The 17,315-nt window shown below is 48.2% G+C and overlaps 3 protein-coding genes and 1 non-coding gene across 10 annotated transcripts; 2 read left to right on the forward strand and 2 right to left on the reverse strand.

The window, feature by feature from the left end:
- Positions 1–2,055: 2,055 nt before the first annotated feature.
- On the forward strand, positions 2,056–7,412 carry FOXG_20789 (uncharacterized protein). 3 transcript variants are annotated; one of them, XM_018401097.1, is made up of 2 exons: positions 2,056–6,701; positions 6,760–7,412. In XM_018401097.1, exon 1 carries the CDS (start codon positions 2,860–2,862, stop codon positions 3,247–3,249), a length of 390 nt encoding a protein of 129 aa, XP_018251296.1. In that variant the 5' UTR covers positions 2,056–2,859; the 3' UTR covers positions 3,250–6,701; positions 6,760–7,412. The 3 variants fall into 3 exon arrangements, with proteins under 3 accessions (XP_018251296.1, XP_018251298.1, XP_018251297.1); XM_018401099.1 differs by having other exon boundaries at positions 2,600–3,077; positions 3,233–6,934; XM_018401098.1 differs by lacking the exon at positions 6,760–7,412 and having other exon boundaries at positions 2,600–4,589; positions 4,698–4,721.
- Positions 5,926–9,339, reverse strand: FOXG_12824 (uncharacterized protein). Of its 4 annotated transcripts, none has more exons than XM_018392724.1 (6): positions 9,014–9,339; positions 8,685–8,891; positions 8,477–8,630; positions 8,317–8,429; positions 7,932–8,269; positions 5,926–7,879 (listed from the first exon to the last, which is right to left on the reverse strand). In XM_018392724.1, the coding sequence occupies exons 1-6, from the start codon at positions 9,167–9,169 to the stop codon at positions 6,889–6,891; spliced, it is 1,959 nt and encodes a 652-aa protein (XP_018251299.1). In that variant the 5' UTR covers positions 9,170–9,339; the 3' UTR covers positions 5,926–6,888. The 4 variants fall into 4 exon arrangements, with proteins under 4 accessions (XP_018251299.1, XP_018251300.1, XP_018251301.1 ...); XM_018392725.1 differs by having other exon boundaries at positions 8,685–8,955; XM_018392726.1 differs by having other exon boundaries at positions 8,477–8,891.
- Positions 9,340–11,608: 2,269 nt separating this feature from the next.
- On the forward strand, positions 11,609–11,690 carry FOXG_20790. Its single transcript has one exon. It is a non-coding gene; the product is annotated as a tRNA-Gly (tRNA).
- A 2,682-nt stretch (positions 11,691–14,372) lies between these two features.
- Positions 14,373–17,265, reverse strand: FOXG_12825 (uncharacterized protein; the record flags this gene model as incomplete). Of its 2 annotated transcripts, XM_018392729.1 has the most annotated exons (4): positions 14,405–14,964; positions 15,018–16,138; positions 16,198–16,255; positions 16,311–17,265. In XM_018392729.1, 4 exons carry the CDS (start codon positions 16,596–16,598, stop codon positions 14,704–14,706), a joined length of 1,728 nt encoding a protein of 575 aa, XP_018251304.1. In that variant the 3' UTR covers positions 14,405–14,703. The 2 variants fall into 2 exon arrangements, with proteins under 2 accessions (XP_018251303.1, XP_018251304.1); XM_018392728.1 differs by having other exon boundaries at positions 14,373–16,138; positions 16,311–16,598.
- Between the last annotated feature and the right edge of the window lie 50 nt (positions 17,266–17,315).

Consider the following 17,315-nt stretch of genomic DNA (forward strand, 5'->3'; position numbering starts at 1 on the left):
GCTTATTTGTCAGGAAGTAGTGCGTGCTCGCTTGTGGCATTGTCTGCTAAACGAACGTTAGTTCGGAAACGTTCAACCGCAACGGACAGACGAGGCTATGGAAGATGGAAAGAAAGTTTGAGAGGCTGAAGCTGAAAATCCAGGCTCAACGCCATGCTCCGATTTGTTCCTCGGGAGGGTTAAGGCCCGGAGCGGCCGGCACAGATCTGGTAGGCGTCAAGATGAGAGCATATTGATGTCCCACCAACAGGCCCATCTTTGATTTTGATCTTGGATGGGATTACCAAATTTGGGGGTAAATGGAGGCTACTGCGGTTGAGGAAGAGCAACAACATCTGTCCAGTTTTGCTATTCTACCCACTTCGACGGCAACCTAGCTTAAGCTGTAGTGCGCCACCAAAGATGCGGATTGTCAATCTAAAAGTCGGGAATCACTCCCATTGGATGGATCTGATGATGGTACCTGAAACTGGAGGCGCCGCCCGTGGCGCTTGATCGTCAATCTGATGTCCAGGTTTGCCTTTTTAGGGTCCTGTCGTGATCGTCACCGAGATCGAACTGGGAAAATGCCACGCGAATAGGGTGCGATGTTGACCAAAATAGCTTTCGTCAGCTCGCTAGAGATGTGGCTTTCATGCTGTGCCTATCTGATCGATATACGAGATGCTCGACGATATTCAAGTATGAGATGGGAGCAACTTTGGTTTAGAGTCGTGAGCCAAGGAAACAAGAAGAGGTCTGTGCTAGTTGACAAAGGCCTCTTTGATACTCAGAGGCAAACCTCCCGCATTGGCAATGGAGCTAACGCGGCATTTCTCGGTTGTGATATTTTTATCACAATCTACTCACACCATCAGGAAGCTGGCACGAGTACTAATGCTAGATAGAGACCAGTAACCTGGTACGGTAGAGTCTTCTCGGCAGCTCTAAGACATTTTGGAATTACCGCGCCTGGTGCCATTTGATTCCAAGACATGGACGGCCGGGGAGAAGTCCCTAGGGCCACTAAACGAGGTCTACCTTGCCCAAGATTTGAGGCTGATCAAACGGTTACTGGTACGCCTTGATGGCTCTTCAACACCTGATTTTCATGGCTCAACCTGACGCTATCACCTCGTGGAGGATGGATCCACTTGCTGGGATAATATACGCTTATGAGATTCTCTATGTTCATAGCAAGAGTGTTGGATATTGAAACTTTACGACGCACGGATACCAGTTTATCTACCCATGAACCCCTAGTCGGCTCGTCGTCCCGTGCGAGCTGCCTCAAAAGCACAAGCGTTGCTTTGACTTCTGTCTGTGATATCGCAAGATCAACCTTTTTGCTTTTAACAGTACCATCTGCTGTCCGAGCATACAAGGATCTTTTACGATGCAATCATAGAGACACCCACAACCCGGACATGGCGCGCGGGACGAGTACAGCAGAAGCTTCATTGGATCGGGTCTTATACCCAGACCAAAGCTGATGAGGAAAGTGACGTCTGATCAACTGCCGATGTCGCCTACGGAGCTTGGCCGGCATATTGTTGTGATCGACAGCTCGGATAGTTGACGCCTTCGAGTTCCGGCAGTAGGGTGATTGATCGGAAAGACGCGAAAAGTTGGCCAGCGTTGAAAGCTAACAACCATATTATCGTACGAAGAAAGCGGAATTCTCCCCGTTTCAACACACACCAGAATACTGTATGAATGGCGTCGATCCTACCCAGACAGTTGGAGGTTGTCAGCTAAGGCTAAGAAAGAGCCAGCTCTCGTGCTGAAAGTTCCCTGCTTAAATTTCCCGAAATGAGGTGGGCTGTTCGGAAGCTACACTCAGAAAGCCAAGCTCCTTCGAGGATGGTCCAGGCACGTTAAGACTGGCATCAGTTCATAATGAGGTGATGCTGGGCTATACGATAGCGTTGTGAACTTAGTTGACCAGTCATGGAGGCTCACAAAACGTTTCAGGAACTTTCTGGAGCGGTCTATGAAGCTGCCTCTGCCCACGCCTGTAGTATAGCGGGCGTAGATGTCCATTACCCGAGCTACGTTCCGAGATTCTGTGACTTCTGAAAGCTCGCCATGATCGACTCTCGTTGTGCTTAGCAATTGTCTTCAAAGCAATCCCCGCACAGCAATTTTGGGGCAAGATTGACAATATGATCGATTTTATGGCCGATGCTCGTCGCCCAAGTGGATCCAACCCCAGACGATGTTGCTCTATACAGCCTCTCATATGATATACCGTAATTTCCAGGTGAAGAAAAGTCCTGAGTTGGAGTTGTAGTCTAACCGCTCTACTGGGCCTCGACCCCTCGGTAAGAGTCTTGGATCTTGGGGCTGTCACGTTGATGATGATCATCACGATCAGTCCTGAATTTACAGCCTTGGATGCTCTCCACCACATACTTGATCCTATTTACCTCCGTACAGTGAAATCATTGCTATCATGAACAAATATTCCGAGCCTCGGTCTCCGACGTCGCAACGATACTCGAAATTTGTTTTCCAGTTTGACAAATGAGAATGGTTGTCACTCAACTAAAAACTACCCTGGAGCATTGGATACAACCTCCGAACTTTGTCGGTTCGTGGTGTTACACTCAAAGAAGAACGGTCAAGGAACAGTTTATATTGCACGACACAGCGTATGATTGGTGTAATTGCTGTCATACGATGTTTGGAGTACTGCTGACCATTCTATGAGAAGTAGGAGCGTACCTTGGTTGCAATATGACGATGACCGCGAATTCAAGTGTCCATTGTCACAGGGCGTACGCAAAAGGATGCTTTCGAGTCGGTCAATCTGACGATCGCTGCTCCGATTACCACCAGGACCGATTGGCGATGACTCTATATTGATCTGCAGGTGTCATGATCATCCAATCCATTTACCTGTCACCGACTCCCTTACAATCTCCAGAAGCTACACCACTCACTGCACTGTTGAGCACCATTATCAACACTAGGATCAAGGTTCTACGGAGGAACGCACCGGCCAGTGTAACTCTTCAATGCTACATCGCTACTGTAAGACCGCCAGGGCCATGTGCAAAATGGCAAGGTGCAAGGATTCTGTGCTATACCATACCGTACGTATATTTATTCCTTTTTGCGACTGACCGTTGTGTCTCCACGTGGGGTATCTTTACCAAACACGCAAGAGAGACGCGCGGACCGTTCTACTATCAAGACATTCAACGGTCTCGCAGTTGGACAATGCACGCTAAGTCCTGTCTCCATGCAGTTGCTGCCATGACATGACGGACTCTTGCGGTGTAGGAATCATGATCCGAAAGAAATCCCGCGCCTGTACGCGTCAAGCGCGTTTTTTCGGGTAAGAGATGAGACATTGTTGGACTAACAGGCAACTATTGAGCTCATTGGCGCATGCTAGGTCGGGTTCCTGCATTGATGTGTGGATGCAGGGGAGTTGTCACTTTCTCAATGCCACCCTGTGCATGTGAAGTTTGAACTGAGGGAATATGATATGATGTGACTCTGATGGCCGAGGAGAGGGATCGACAGAGAGGCCAGAGTCAAGCAGATCAGAGAGAAAATGAGGTGACATTTCCCCATGAGTTTGATAAACTGGGGAGCATGGGAAAAGGTGGGAATGGCCTCAAGCAAGAGAGGAGTTCCCTGCCTCACATCGCATTGCGTCGTATCCGGATCCTTGGCAGTTGGAGACAGAGAAAAGCTGGATACCCCACCTCAGATCTTTTCCTTTACTGATGCTGAGAATCCTGATGGGAATTCCGAGTCAGCTTGGGTACGGGTTCTTCAATGATCAGCCAGGATATCCCAACTCTCGTCTGTTTCAGCAGCAGCATCACGTCATCTGACACATGGGGAAAGATATCGACTGCCGTGCGATTCAAACACTGGAAGCATCATCCTTGAAGGCGAGTCAAACCAGTTCAGTTGACTTTGGAGCTTGTAATGTCATGTCATGTCATGTCACAAGCGTAATGCTCGATCGAGACATGTACATGTGCCTGTCTATTCGATACGATGCTCCGCCAGTTGCATTACGTGTGCTCTGTTGTGCCTCGATTACATACAACAATTGCGCCTCTCCGGTGTGGAGATGAGGCATATGCATGACTGATGGAATATCATGTAAGCTGCGGTAATGGGAGGCAAAAAGTGATGAGGCCCTATAGGCTGTACGTCTATCACATCGCACTGCAGAGTATAGCACAGCGGTTATTGATTGACCATATCATATCACACACAGGTTGACTTGCATTCTGTGCTAACTGCAGCCAGGTTTAGTCCGTCATTTCAGCTAAGCCATGAGATTGAGATAGTCTTCAGGCTATTGTATTGATAGGGCACATCTCACATAACAACAACCAAAAGTGCAAATATTTGTTATCTGTCACAATCGCCTCGAGGCCCCGTTTCTTGGCTTCGTATGCTTACTTTACAATGGATCGCTGGGTCAGTCGTCCCCTTGATTGATTGGTGCGACTCCGAATTTCCAGCAGAAGAGAGAGACATGCCGGCGCTAGAAACGCCTCATCCTGACCGTTGCAGCACCCCGGACGCAACACGGCCCTACTCAACTTGGAGGAGGCATCTGAATTGAGGCACCGAAAGTAAGGCGAGACGAGAGACAAGATGAAATGAGGCAACAAATCTATTGAATTTGAGCATCAATGCCTCGGCAGATGAGTATTGGAGTCGATGACTGACTCGCTGAACAGAATAGCGTTGTAACAATAGCGACTACACAACACGTGCTTGACAAGTGAAGGATGTCAAATGCGACATGAATTGATTCTCGACTGTGATCCTCTTCAACTCTAACAAACTTGGTTGACCGAACGTCAACTCACAAGAGCTCTTTGGCGATCTGTGCCATCCCCGCCTTGGTTCTCGTTCAACTCAAAAGCGCCGAGCGAGGCCAGCCTTGTCCCTGTCCTCATCCTCAAATCCTACGGTAGCTTCACTTCAGTTGCTTTTTTGCCTTTGCCTTTGCCTTTGCGGGCCTGTCAAAGTAGGCGGGAATCTAGCCGTTCAATCCGGACCAATTCCAGCCAGAGGCCGTACCATCTTGGGCATAGCTTCTTCGGCTCACCAACTACAACCGTCTCGACCGCTTCCCCATTTATGTTACCTTGCCGTGACGAGGATTATTTTATAATGGACAGGGTAGGGATACGATAACTGTTGCCTGGTAAATTACACCACACACGCCACACCCCGCCTGTAACATGATGATCGACTTGATGAAGCTCTCGAATTGGGAACGCTGAGGTTACAGTAGGATAGATCGCTCAAATAGGGCCACTTAGTGCTATAACGCGGGACAGATTGGGTTCATTGGGCTCGAAAGAGGACCCTGAACATCAAAGACCTTTTGCTTTTTACCGGTAGCAATGGTAACGCAGCAGTGCTAACGGATAAGCCCTTTCTGCATCAGACATGCATAGACTATGAGAGACGGAATACCACTTTGAGACGGTCTGAGACATTGTTTGAATTGTTCAGACAACGAACTGGAGCTTAACTTCGGCAAAGGATATGACCGAAGATTGACGAAAGAGAATGGTTTCAAGTTCAGTCACGACGATGACGATTCTAGCTTGACAAGAACCGATCAACAGACGAGATGAGAGAACCCCCATGGCTCAAGTAAAGCCAAGCTAGACTCACTCGAGATTCCGGGTAGCCAAGCCTGTGGCACCAAGCAACGAGCCAAGCATGGGAGCCTCGTCTCGTCACCGTGTTGTCGGGATCAACCAATTCACCAAGCGAAAGGAAGGGAGAAAAGATGAGATATCACATCGTACACACCCTCCCCTCTCCTCGGAACCGGATCCAACAGTACCCAGGGATCAACGGCGTCCCCGTGATACCGATACCACGAAACTGCCCATGTTATCCCCTCTGTAACTTAAAACATGGTTACATTGTTGGTGGTACAATTCTGATGAGCCTATCTCATCTTTTGGTGAGCAATTGTATCTGTATCAGCTGCACCAAATTCCCCAGTCCATTGCATTAGTGAGGCCTGCGGATACAAGGAAGGGCCTTTTTTTCATCTGTCCCGTCCACGTGGTTACATACCCTTGTCTCTTGTCAAGAGGCTTAGTGCGACACTTCTCAACTCTCGCCTGCGGCGGGACGAGCGGACTTGATTGTTTTGTGGTTCGTGCTATGGAATTAGTCTGGCTTTACGGTGACTCGACGTGTTTCAAGGCAGATGAGTTAACTGTTTGAGCAATTGAGAATCCGGTTTGACAAGAGTCGCAGCTAAGAGCCAACTCTGTCATAAGACGTAATTCAGCTGCCAGATAGACTAGGCCTCGGCAAATGATCAATCTGTCAATGCAAGATAATCTCGATTCCATTTACCAAGAGATTGGGTCGTGATAGACTCGAATGAACGAACTACGATCTGCTATCTTGAAATGGCTAGTGAGTAGGTGGAGGCTCAGTAGATGGACAAAGCTCGAGATACTACATATTAAGTGCTGCGACGCTGCGTGGAGACCAGCCGAACTAGCCGAGCTTCTGCGCAATGTCGTTTGAAGGATCAGGGCTCTATGAGATTGTGCGTCGCCTGTTCGTAATGAAGTGTTGATAGGGAAGATGCTTGGAGAGATGGGTCATGAGAGAGGGGAGATTGAGGCTATGAGGTTCTTGAAGAGTCATGAGAGTTGGCATGACTCGCTTGAGTACTGAGACTTAAGTTGAAGTTGACAGTGAGTATTCAGACTCAGGATGGAGTTATGATTTGCTTATCTCTGAGATGTTGTCTAGCAGCAAAGCGTTCACGCAAGGACAATAGGAATAGGGTAGTTGGACACATCACAGCCGGGAAAGTAATGCATGTACTTCTCACAGTTCAGTCTGGACCGCGTCATGATGACATTAGACTACCTATACAATCTACCGCTCAACCATGACTCGCACATCACCAACAGCTGCTCTCGCCATCTTCTTGAGCAACGTCCTCTCATCCGCCTCCCGGTACCTCTCCCATGAATCCAGTCCCTCCTTCGCCTGAATACTCAACGTCTCGTAGCCCTGACGAATAACCTCTGTGACCTCCTGCGTCGTCAAAAGACTAGGCTTACGACGATTCGCACCACCTTCTGAAAGCATCTGGTGTAATGCGGCACTAACGTTGATAAGTGTATCAATGGAGTTGCTGTTACGGTTACCCAGGCGGTAGTTCTCTTTGACCTTGCTGAGAACTTCACCGGACTCGACGACTTTGTAGAACAGATCATCGTAGTCTGCTGGCGAAGGGAGGAAGGCTTCAGCAGCGGAGAGGGATAGGGCGATGAGGTTAACAACGTGGTCGAGAAGGGTGTCGATGTGTGGTAGATCCTTCAGATCAGTTGTGTATGTAGCCAGGAAGCGAACGATGGAGAGCAAAGACCGGAAGAACTCAGGCCAATGATACTCAAGCCGGGTGCGCGTACGAGAGAGATATGAGATGATACGAAGCATGATTCCAAAGCTAAGTGTGTAAAGACTGACATCGAGACGACGACGAAGATTATGGTTCACACCGTCAATCATAGTGTCAAGAAGTGAAATGGCGAGGACTCGCTCGCCTTTGACGAGAGGGAGGTAGGGCTGGCGCTGTCGACACAGACGCACTGCGACACGGGATTCATCACTGCAGATACGCTTGCAGATTGTGGGATCTTCGATCAGGAGACGGAAGACCATTAGGTTAAGATGGGCGTAGTATGTGGCGCGGGGTGAGAGGTAGGCGTGTTGGAGGAGATAGGAGGTGAGGGAGACGTAACTGGCGATGGGTTGCTCAGCGCCTGGTTCAGCTGCTTGTGTTACTAGGTTGAAGCAGAAGAGCTTGTTGGCGTGGGTGAAGTCGTATGTCGCTAGAAGAACAGCAGCTTCCTCCTCAGGTCTAACAGGATGTCAGTCTGTGTTGTGGCAGCACAAAGGGTTGTTTAACTCACAGCTTGGTGAAGAGAGCTTTAGCAGTCTCAACATCATACACAGGCTTCTTCACAGGTTTCGGCCCAGGAGCGATTGCGCCGAGTCCAATCATGTTGAGAGTAGCGCTGAAGGTCCAGCCTTCAGGAAGATCGTCCTGGATGGTGATGTATCGAGACCGAACTGTCTGACACGCTTGTCCCACTGCGCCTACGATCTTTTGAATCACGGCTTCGTTGACAAAGTCGTTTAATCTTTGCTGGTAAGGATTCTGGAACTCGAATTTGTTGTAGTTTGCTAGGAGGCCTAGTAATATGAAGGGCTGTAAGACTTGATCTGATGTTTCTGCGTCTTGGATGAACTGGCATTGTCAGCTGAGAACGGATCGATTTGTAGAGTTCTGTGTACCTTCATGACTGCAGGAAAGAGGTCTCTTTGGATCAGGTACGTCAACAGTGTTGTTTGGTACGCTCCAGCTGTTACCGCCAACAGCACTTCAACTGCTTTGTATCGAACTTCCACTGCTCCGAGTCAGTTGTGCCACCTCTGGGTAGATACTGAGCCTTACACTCTTTGCTATTCCTTATTATAGCCTCTACAGCGCTGACGAAGTCGGTAAACACGGCATCGATCTGATCGAGTCCTGCGAGAAGGACCATGATATCGGAGCTCGGGTGTGGGTATCGTTTGGAGAGGAGGCATGATAGAAAGACACTGAGCGTCTATCAGGTGTTAGGGCCAATTCGCGTACTGCATTGCGATTGTATACGACTCACGTCCAGCGAGTGCAACTGCGCAAGGCTATGCGAGCCCTTCAGCGCAGCTATACCCCTCGCAAAGAGCTCCTGTGTCCGCACATCGAGCGACAAGACATGGCTGGGGCTCAACTCGTTAAGGATACGTCTCAGGGCGGCGCGATCGGGTCTGAGGAGGAAAAACTCTGTCCAGAAGCCATCCGTCTTCTCTTCATCGTCGTAGTCATCCTAATTCGAGCAAGGGCGATCAGTCGAGGCGGGCGCATGAGGTTCGGCGGTTGCGGATATCTACCTAGCAGTTGGATTTAGTTCATGATGGGGTAAGAGTCTAGTAGTAGAGAGGAAGTTACCTTGAAGAGAGAATCGTAGAGCTGGATGATCTTCGGGGTAAAGACCTCGGGCTGAGGCTGGCGAGTAAGAGGTGACGCTTCCATAGGAGAGGAGCTGAAGGTTGAGAGGTACGATAATGTTGAAGGAGGACGAGTTGCTATAGAGAAATGGGCCATGGCTGTTCTTATCACGTGCACCCCTACTGTATGTATCTTGACTGGTGTTTGTGTTTATTGACACCCAAAACTTGACGACAATAACTATTCAGCACTCGAATTGGAATAGAAGAGAAAATTGCTCCTTGTTTGAGTTGTATCGTTTTGTCCTCCTTTTAACGCCGTTGGCTTGGCCGTTGTGTGTGTGTGCCGACAAAGGTCTCAGATTCACTCTCTAGGACAGGTGTTCGTAACGTGGCTTGCGTAATCGCCATTTACGAGAAACATTTACTGCGAATCTCGTATTACGATAATCATTGATACGAAATTGACGTTACATTAAGACAACTCTCTAGTCTTTCTTAGACGTTGCGTGTGTAATGGAATGTTTGCTCTGGTGGCTTCTTGTTTGGCTGATATGGAAGTACTTGTAACTATAATCTGGCCTAAACCTGAGGTTTCCGAACTCTAAACTATTATCATGTTCATTCGTTTTCTCGTAATATCTGTAAGGTATAATGGTTTAAATAGACTTGTTATTCTTTGCTACGAGAGAGTTCCAGAGTTTCCCTATGTCTGTCATACTCTCGCTCGCATACTCAGACACAACACTTACACCATGGTGGTTCAAGTACTCAGCCGCTTCTTTCACCTGTGGCTACGCTATAAGAATAATGTAACTGGCAGTGAATCTTTTTGATCCTGTGAGTACCTTAGCTTGTAAACACTATCATGGTCGATGTCATGTACGTTTTATGGCTTGAAAGGGCCTGTGTGCATGTATACATGTATACCAAACCATCGGGTTAGCGAAAGAGTTGGCGTTAATCGGCCCGTAACCCGTTAAAATCCGGGTCAAGTGTATTCAACGATCATGCGGTTGTCAATGGTATTGTTTCTTTATCCTGAGGCCAGGCGCTTCCCACGCCCATGTCACTTGACGGTTCTCCCATGATACCAGCCACTTCGCTCAAATAGAAAGTTTTCAGTTGAAACAGAAGCATTGTAGATGATCACTCTTCACATCTAGCTGGACCGTCTTCATGGTTTCATCAAGTTCTCCTTGTAGTGAACAATACCGACGGAGTCGTGAGACTAGCAGTGAGTCTTTGGAGTCCAGGTGGTGAAGTTGGCATAACAGTCGCATGCAGCGTCGTCCGCCTGGGTTCAGTAATTGTGAAAATACCTTCTACATTAGCTGCAAGATTCCACCAGATGAGAAAAATGCTGGCCATTTGCATGAGAGAGGGATAGGTCACGAAGCCGACTGTTGTACGACATGGCCACGATCGTGAATACTTGCGCACGACGAGAAAGCAGCAAATGTTGACGGGCAAAAATTACTGCATATTATAAGTTTAAAAACCTGAATATATGAGAACGATGAGTTCCGATCTGGAGTAACTGATCTTGGTCAACTCTCTTAGTCAGGGCATGAGAGAGGCTCTTATTCCAGCTGTTCGGAAGATACAGGAGAACTGCCTAGAGTATATGTGACATTTAATCTTTGTAGGTTACATAAATTTAGATGGTTTGTAGTATTCAGGGTGAAAGGTGCTAAGAGACCTTGTGACACAACCGTATAAGTGCATCCATCTCTGAAACCGCTCTATACTGATATAAACGTGACCAGGGAATATTCGTACTGTCATATACCACTGATTATTGATCGGCTGCCTTGATAACCCAATCATGTCTCGAGTAAAGGGAAAGTAACCTGTGCTATACCATTGAGGTCGTCATATCAGCAAGTAAGGAGCTCAGTTACCTTCCGATCAAGTATCAGGACAAAGCATGCACGGAATGGGCGTTAGTCAGATAATACAGGGCACGATAGATTACATTAACGACGTGATCGAGGATATCAGTTCCAGGGGATACATCTTCACTACAGAGATTCCGCTTCTCATCGGCGTATCCCCCAGGTATCGCTCAGAGGGATTACGTAGTAGTGCGCACCCAGCAAACACTACTAAACTGTCAGACGAGACTGTGCATTGTCGGGGGATACTGAAGTACTTCACTGTTATACCCAGAGTTCAGTCAGTCGCGAAAGTAATTATCGGTTCGTGTTTCCGCACCCCCATTGGAACTCCGATGACAGGTCTCAAGATCTTTTGACAACTACAGATACTCGTAAATACGGCCTCTCGGTAAGACGAAACTCTGGCGCAAGCTTTACGAGAGGTACATGACTCTGCATTTTTGTTCCTGAAGCGCTGGTTATCATCTCATGGGAACACAAAGCCACACACTCGTGTCTCACGGGTAACCAACCATTCACGAAAGCATCCGTAGGGCTTTGCCTGGCAGACATACTTCAATTTATTGTAAACTGCAGATGCATGAGCATAGCATTCGACTCGTCAAACCTGAAGCTTCGACTGCAAGAAAGAGGGCCTCCAGACATCTCTACCTACATGATGGCCGATTGTGTGATTCATCTCCATCAAACAACCAGCGTAATTGGTTTAGTGGTAAAATTCTCCGTTGCCATTCGAGCAGCGTCGGGGAGCCCTGGGTTCGATTCCCAGATTACGCATTGCCATCAGCTTCAGAGCTAGGATATCCTTTTGCTGATTGTATTGTTTTTTGCACTTGTTTTCTCTCACCAGGTGGTCGTGGTTTTGAGGTGCTGAAACTCAATTAGCCACGTCTGTATCACTGGAGTAGCTCCAATTGAAGTCCGAAGCACCATCAAGTGGTCGTTGATATACATACGAGCAATGATCTTTGGCAGTCGTTTTCAGCTTGTCTTGACCAGTTTGTATGTGCGTCGTTAACTTAGACGTTGAGCTTTCACACGTGACAATTGACGTCCTACCTCTAGGACGGTATACCTTTTCCCAAGCACGCTCCTTCCAAGAGTCTATCTCGGGTAACCTTAAAAGATAAGCATAACTGTTCCTCGATAGAGCGGAAGGCAAGAGCTGCGTTTGAACTCAGTAGGAGCTGGCCCTCGAGAAAGTTAGTGAACAGCTTGTGTCTTGTTGCTTGTGGCTTGAACAGACTATATAGTATGGAGAACTGCGTGTATCTCGCAATATAATCATTATTTGATCGGCAAAACGTTTGGCATCAAGGAGCGTACTGAGAAGGGCAGTTTATCTCAATAATCGCCACTATCGTCTTCGTTTCCTCGGTTATTGTGCCTCTCACTGCGCTCGCGCTCGCGCTGCAGTCGGTGCATTCACGCGGGAAAGACGAGATCAAAGAGCTTGACCATTGGGGTATCTGTTTTACGGAAGCTATTGTGTTGCTGTATAGCTATTGAAGTATGGAAGAAAGGAGCGAGGATGAGTGGCCCTCGGGACAGTGACTCATAGTGATCATGTATCTAGTGATAACCATGGCAGGGAACACTCCCCGCCATGCATCTTACGTAGTGGATGACTGAGTGATAGTTAGCATGGTTTAGTGCATGTAGTTGTGGTCTTGTGCTTTAATTCTCTGTTGAGCCACGTCCTACTGGCTAATGTGACTACTTGACTCATCACAAAACTCGCGATGTCCTCATCCACGTTTTCATTACATCACAGCCCCATCCTCCAGCCCTACGGAACCACTTTCCCCAGAATCTCTCACCTAGAATCTCAGCTCCATAAGATCACGATCACCGAGATGGCCCACGAGTTTATTTCACAAAGTTCCTGTTGCGTAAAAGACTCCATTCACAAGGGATGTTCGGCATAGCGGCTTGCAGCGGCTGAAGCAGAACCCCATGGGGATGTACCTTGTCTGTCACAGACAATTGAGTAATAGTTGAGATCTTTGCATTCTATCTCGTAATTCAAGATTTGAAGTCTGGGGAAGTGGAGGACGGTAGTTTAACGTTAATATAGTGTTCTTGGCGGCCAAAATACACAAGTTGTTGATACAAAGTGAAGTTATGGTGATTCTCAACAGACGGCTAAGCAAAGAAAGCTTCTGGAAAGACGGGAGAACACCAACCATTTGGAGTTATGAATTGGAGAATGCCAAAAAGAGCCTGGACTACAGGGGTAATGTCTTCTGTACAAGTTCTACCTCACCACATGTGAATTCAACACTCTTTCACCTTTCTCACAACCAACAACCCTCGGGACTTGACCGTTCCATAAACACGCCCCATTTGATCCAAGACGCTAATTCACAACAACTCACAGTCTTCCGGCCCTGAAACCAGGGTTTGAGGCGGTGCCCGGGGAAGCCAACAACAATTACCCAACTGGAAGGTGTACACACATTCCTCTCTTCCAAGGATACCAATTCAATGCCTGCCTGCAAGACCCCTCAGCCCATTCCCATTCTCCGCACGTCCCCAAAAATGATAACAACCCCGCATCATCTCCAATTTCCATCATGTAAAAAATACGTACAAAGAACTACACTTGAGCTTAACCTTGAATTCTTGGTCAAACGCTTATTATCTAGCTTATCCTGTGGGACCTGGCCCTTGGACTGTTCTGGGGTGCATGCTCCGGGGAGTAAGTACTGTACTTCAGTGACTTTGTCTGAGGGAATTACCTTGGTTACTCAGTAGCTGTCGTGTCGTGGCGCGATTTGGAGAACCAAGGACGCCGAGATGTGGGAGCATGGTTATGCTTCCTATTCTCCGTATTGTATTACGTACTCTCAACGACTACGAGTCTTGGTGAACAGTGGTGAAGTCGAGACTTGGTTGTTGAGTTCTGTGGATTCTATTACCTATTACCCCAGAATATCCGCCGTTACCGATCTTGCTTCCTCTTCTCAATCTGTGTTTGACTTTGTACGTAACAAGATCCGCCTCAACCTGGAGTTTGTAATGCCAACCCCGTATTCTTCCATTGGTTCTTGTCATTGAGGAAAGGGGTGAAGAGAGAACTCAATAATGTCCATCAGGTGCTCTGCCTTAAGTTGGGGCCGAGTTGTCGTCTCTCTCTCACAGTCTCTTGAGACCGAGCCGTGCACAAACCTCAGTATGGCAATCTCAGATATCTGCTTCAACCAAATCCTTAAGGCACTTGAAATAAAGGTACTAAATGTTTGACAACTCTGTGCTTTCTGTTCACACGTGACCATCTCAAGCGAAGATGCAATCTCCAAAACTCCACCATCTACCCATATTGACACATAGGGCGCGCTTCCAGGGCGTCATCTCCACACAATGTCAAGATCGAAGTGATTATAGGGCGCGATTGACTACATCTGTCGAAAAAATTTCACTCTTTGAAGTTTATAAAAGGCCATCGTAGAATATTTCGAACCAAACTGGCCTTTGTCACAGCCATGATGAATGTATTGTTGCTTTCTCACCAACAATTCTGGCTTCTTGGCACAACATCCTGGCTAAGGCCAAGGACAGGGACGCTCTTGAGTAAATTTACAGCACGATGTACCCATTGGACTCATTCACCACGCCACCAAGTAACAGTTATACAGCACAAAAGATGTTCGGTTTGGCACAATATCATGCTATTATGGTATCTAACGATAAAAGGTATACAGGAGATTGGTTCTATGATATACGCTTCAAGTCAAGGCGTCTCTAATGTGCAAATGATAGAAACAAACTTCAGAACAAGACCACAGCTTTACATGATCTTGTTGAGGAAGCGTCGCCAAGCGGGCCAAGTGGCAACCTTGGCACGGTAGGCGTTGATCTCGTCCCAATTGTGCTCACGTCGACCAGTGTCAACATCGATCTTGTCGATTGAGAGCCAACCCTCGCGCTTCCACAAGTAACCAATAGCCCAGAAGACAAGGACAACAGGCAAAGCGAGGTATGAGATGAAGAATCCCTCGACAGTTCCCATACCAGATTCACCAGGAGGAGCAGTAATAGCAACATAGAACTATTGTCTTTGTTAGCATCATGGTTGTTTGAACGCGAAATACGATAACTTACCTGAGCAATAAGGACGAGGCAGATGAGGCCGAGACTGATCCAGGAGCCGACGACACCAAAGGCGGCCCTGAAAGGAATCTCATCCAGAGTGTGGCCTTGTCGGGCCCAAGCCTTGCGGAAGCGAATGTGGGCAAGGCAGATAGAACCCCAAGTGAAAAGAGTCGAGAGACCAGAAAGAGCCAGGAGCCAGTCAAAAATCTCTCCACCCTTGGGATCAAGGTTGACGAAAGCGATGAAACCCATGAGAATGTGGACAGCGACGGAAACAAGGGGGCGGCCACCACGATCGATGTAGGCGAACATCTTGGGAGCATATCCGTTCTGAGCCATGGCAGTCAGGGTACGGGAGCCACCGTAAACGCAAGACACACCAAGAGAAAGAACGGAGACAAGGATAATGACGTTCATGAAGTGGGCGAGACCAGTAAGACCGGAGTACTCGCCGACAAGCACGAAAGGCGAGGCCTTGGCGTTGGAGTAACCGGAAATGTTGAGTCGGTCATCAGTGGACTTGATAAGAAGGCCGATGAAGAAGAGACCAAGAACGAAGAAGAGGGTGATACGCCAGAAAACCTGCTTGATAGCACCAGGGAGAGCCTTGGTGGGGTTCTCAGACTCAGCAGCGGCGAGACCAACAAGCTCAGTACCGGCAAAAGAGAAAGCAGCAGTGACGAAGACAGAGCAGAATCCCTTGAAACCGTTCTTGAAGGCACCGGGGTCCTCTCTCCAGTAGCGTGTGCCCCAGTACTCGTTGTATCGACCGTTGGAAGGACCGCCACCACAGACGAGGACAAGAGAGATGAACATAAAAGCAACAGTAGCTCCGAGCTTGAGGCAAGATGACCAAAACTCTTCCTCGGCGTATCCAATACCACCAAAGATATTGATGAGGATGATGGCAACCAAGAAGATTGCAATGAAGATTCCAGGCGAGAGCTCATCATTCCAATATTCAATACAGACAGCACAGATTGTCAGTTCGAGTGGTAAAACGGTAGCCCATTGTGCGACATAGTTCCAACCCATGGCAAAACCCCAAGAAGGATCGATAAAGCGAGACGAGTAGATATAGAAACCACCAGACACAGGATACATGACGGCAAGTTCACCGAGAGCGAAGACTATTAGACAGATGTTAGTTTTTTTGTTGGGAGTGTGGAGCGAAGTAAGTGTAACATACCAACGTTGAAGATCATAGCACCGATAATGATGAAGTCAATGAGAACAGATCCAGGACCCTTGAGCCAGCACGTTAGTATCAGACACGGACAGCATAGACGGGTAGCGACTTACGCCAGTGTAGAGGGCCTTTCCTGAACCGACGAAGAAACCGGCACCAATAGAACCACCAATGGCGATCATCTGAAGATGGCGAGGCTTCATACGACGATCAAGCTCATTGTCACCAGTGTACTTGCGGCGCTGGAAGGACTCGAGAGTGAGACCATTCCGAGTCCAGTAGCTCTCCTCCTGGAAAGCGAAGCCGCCACCAGTCTGGACATCGCCAGGGTGCTCAGTGACGGTGGTGCCCTTCTCTTGGGACACATTTGTCGGGTTGTCGCTGGAACTCTTTGATTCCATCTTGACGTTTCCCCTGTGGGTAACTCTTGTAGAGTCCGGGATTAAGGAATGATAAGAAAGGTCAAGTGACCTTGGTCTTTTGGAAGAAGAAGAAACGGTGATGGACGGAATCAACGGTTATCGACGAGGGAAACGAGTCTTCTTAAATATAAGTTGGAGGAGGGAGAAGACGACCCGGGGTCTCATTAGAGTCGGTGCGCTAGAGGCGAAGACGGCCGCCATAGTGGAAAGGATGGATTCGTTCGACTCGTGGTTCTAGTGAGGCCCCGGGTTTGACTAGGCTGCTGGGCAGGCCCCTAGTTTCCTGTACGTCGCCGATCACCAACAAGTTGGAAGCTCTCAAGCGTAGAACTGCAGTGGAGAGGGTCCGAAGTGCCAAGAGCCGCGATACGGAGGAACATGGATGATTGGGGTAGGTCGAAAGATTCAGATGGCGGAGCGGAGTCCATCACCGACATACGACCAGGACAAGGCGAAGGGAAGGAAGGGGCAACAAGCTTCCGATTCGATAGATTCAATATCGATGTCGCGGTTATGCACACCCCTTGTTTCGTGGGAAAGAACGACGCATGCAATGAGAATGAGATTTGGGAAGAGGCAACAGTAACAGCAAAAGGACTGGGGAAGTCGCAGCCACGATCCATGCTTCCCGTGCCGCCTCATCAAAGCGCATGGAATTACTCTCTCTCTCTTACACCCCACAGGCTCACTTCTACC

Source organism: Fusarium oxysporum, chromosome 9 (genome assembly GCF_000149955.1).
Source record: "Fusarium oxysporum f. sp. lycopersici 4287 chromosome 9, whole genome shotgun sequence".
NCBI classification, from domain to species: domain Eukaryota; kingdom Fungi; phylum Ascomycota; class Sordariomycetes; order Hypocreales; family Nectriaceae; genus Fusarium; species Fusarium oxysporum.

Coding starts and splice junctions, on each gene's coding strand:
- FOXG_20789 (XM_018401097.1), top strand. CDS start 2,860: ATGATCATCCAATCCATTTACCTGTCACCGACTCCCTTACAATCTCCA.
- FOXG_12824 (XM_018392724.1), bottom strand. CDS start 9,169: ATGGCCCATTTCTCTATAGCAACTCGTCCTCCTTCAACATTATCGTAC. Junction 8,892..9,013: donor TCTACGATTCTCTCTTCAAG/GTAACTTCCTCT, acceptor TGCTCGAATTAG/GATGACTACGACGATGAAGA. Junction 7,880..7,931: donor AAAGCTCTCTTCACCAAGCT/GTGAGTTAAACA, acceptor ACATCCTGTTAG/ACCTGAGGAGGAAGCTGCTG.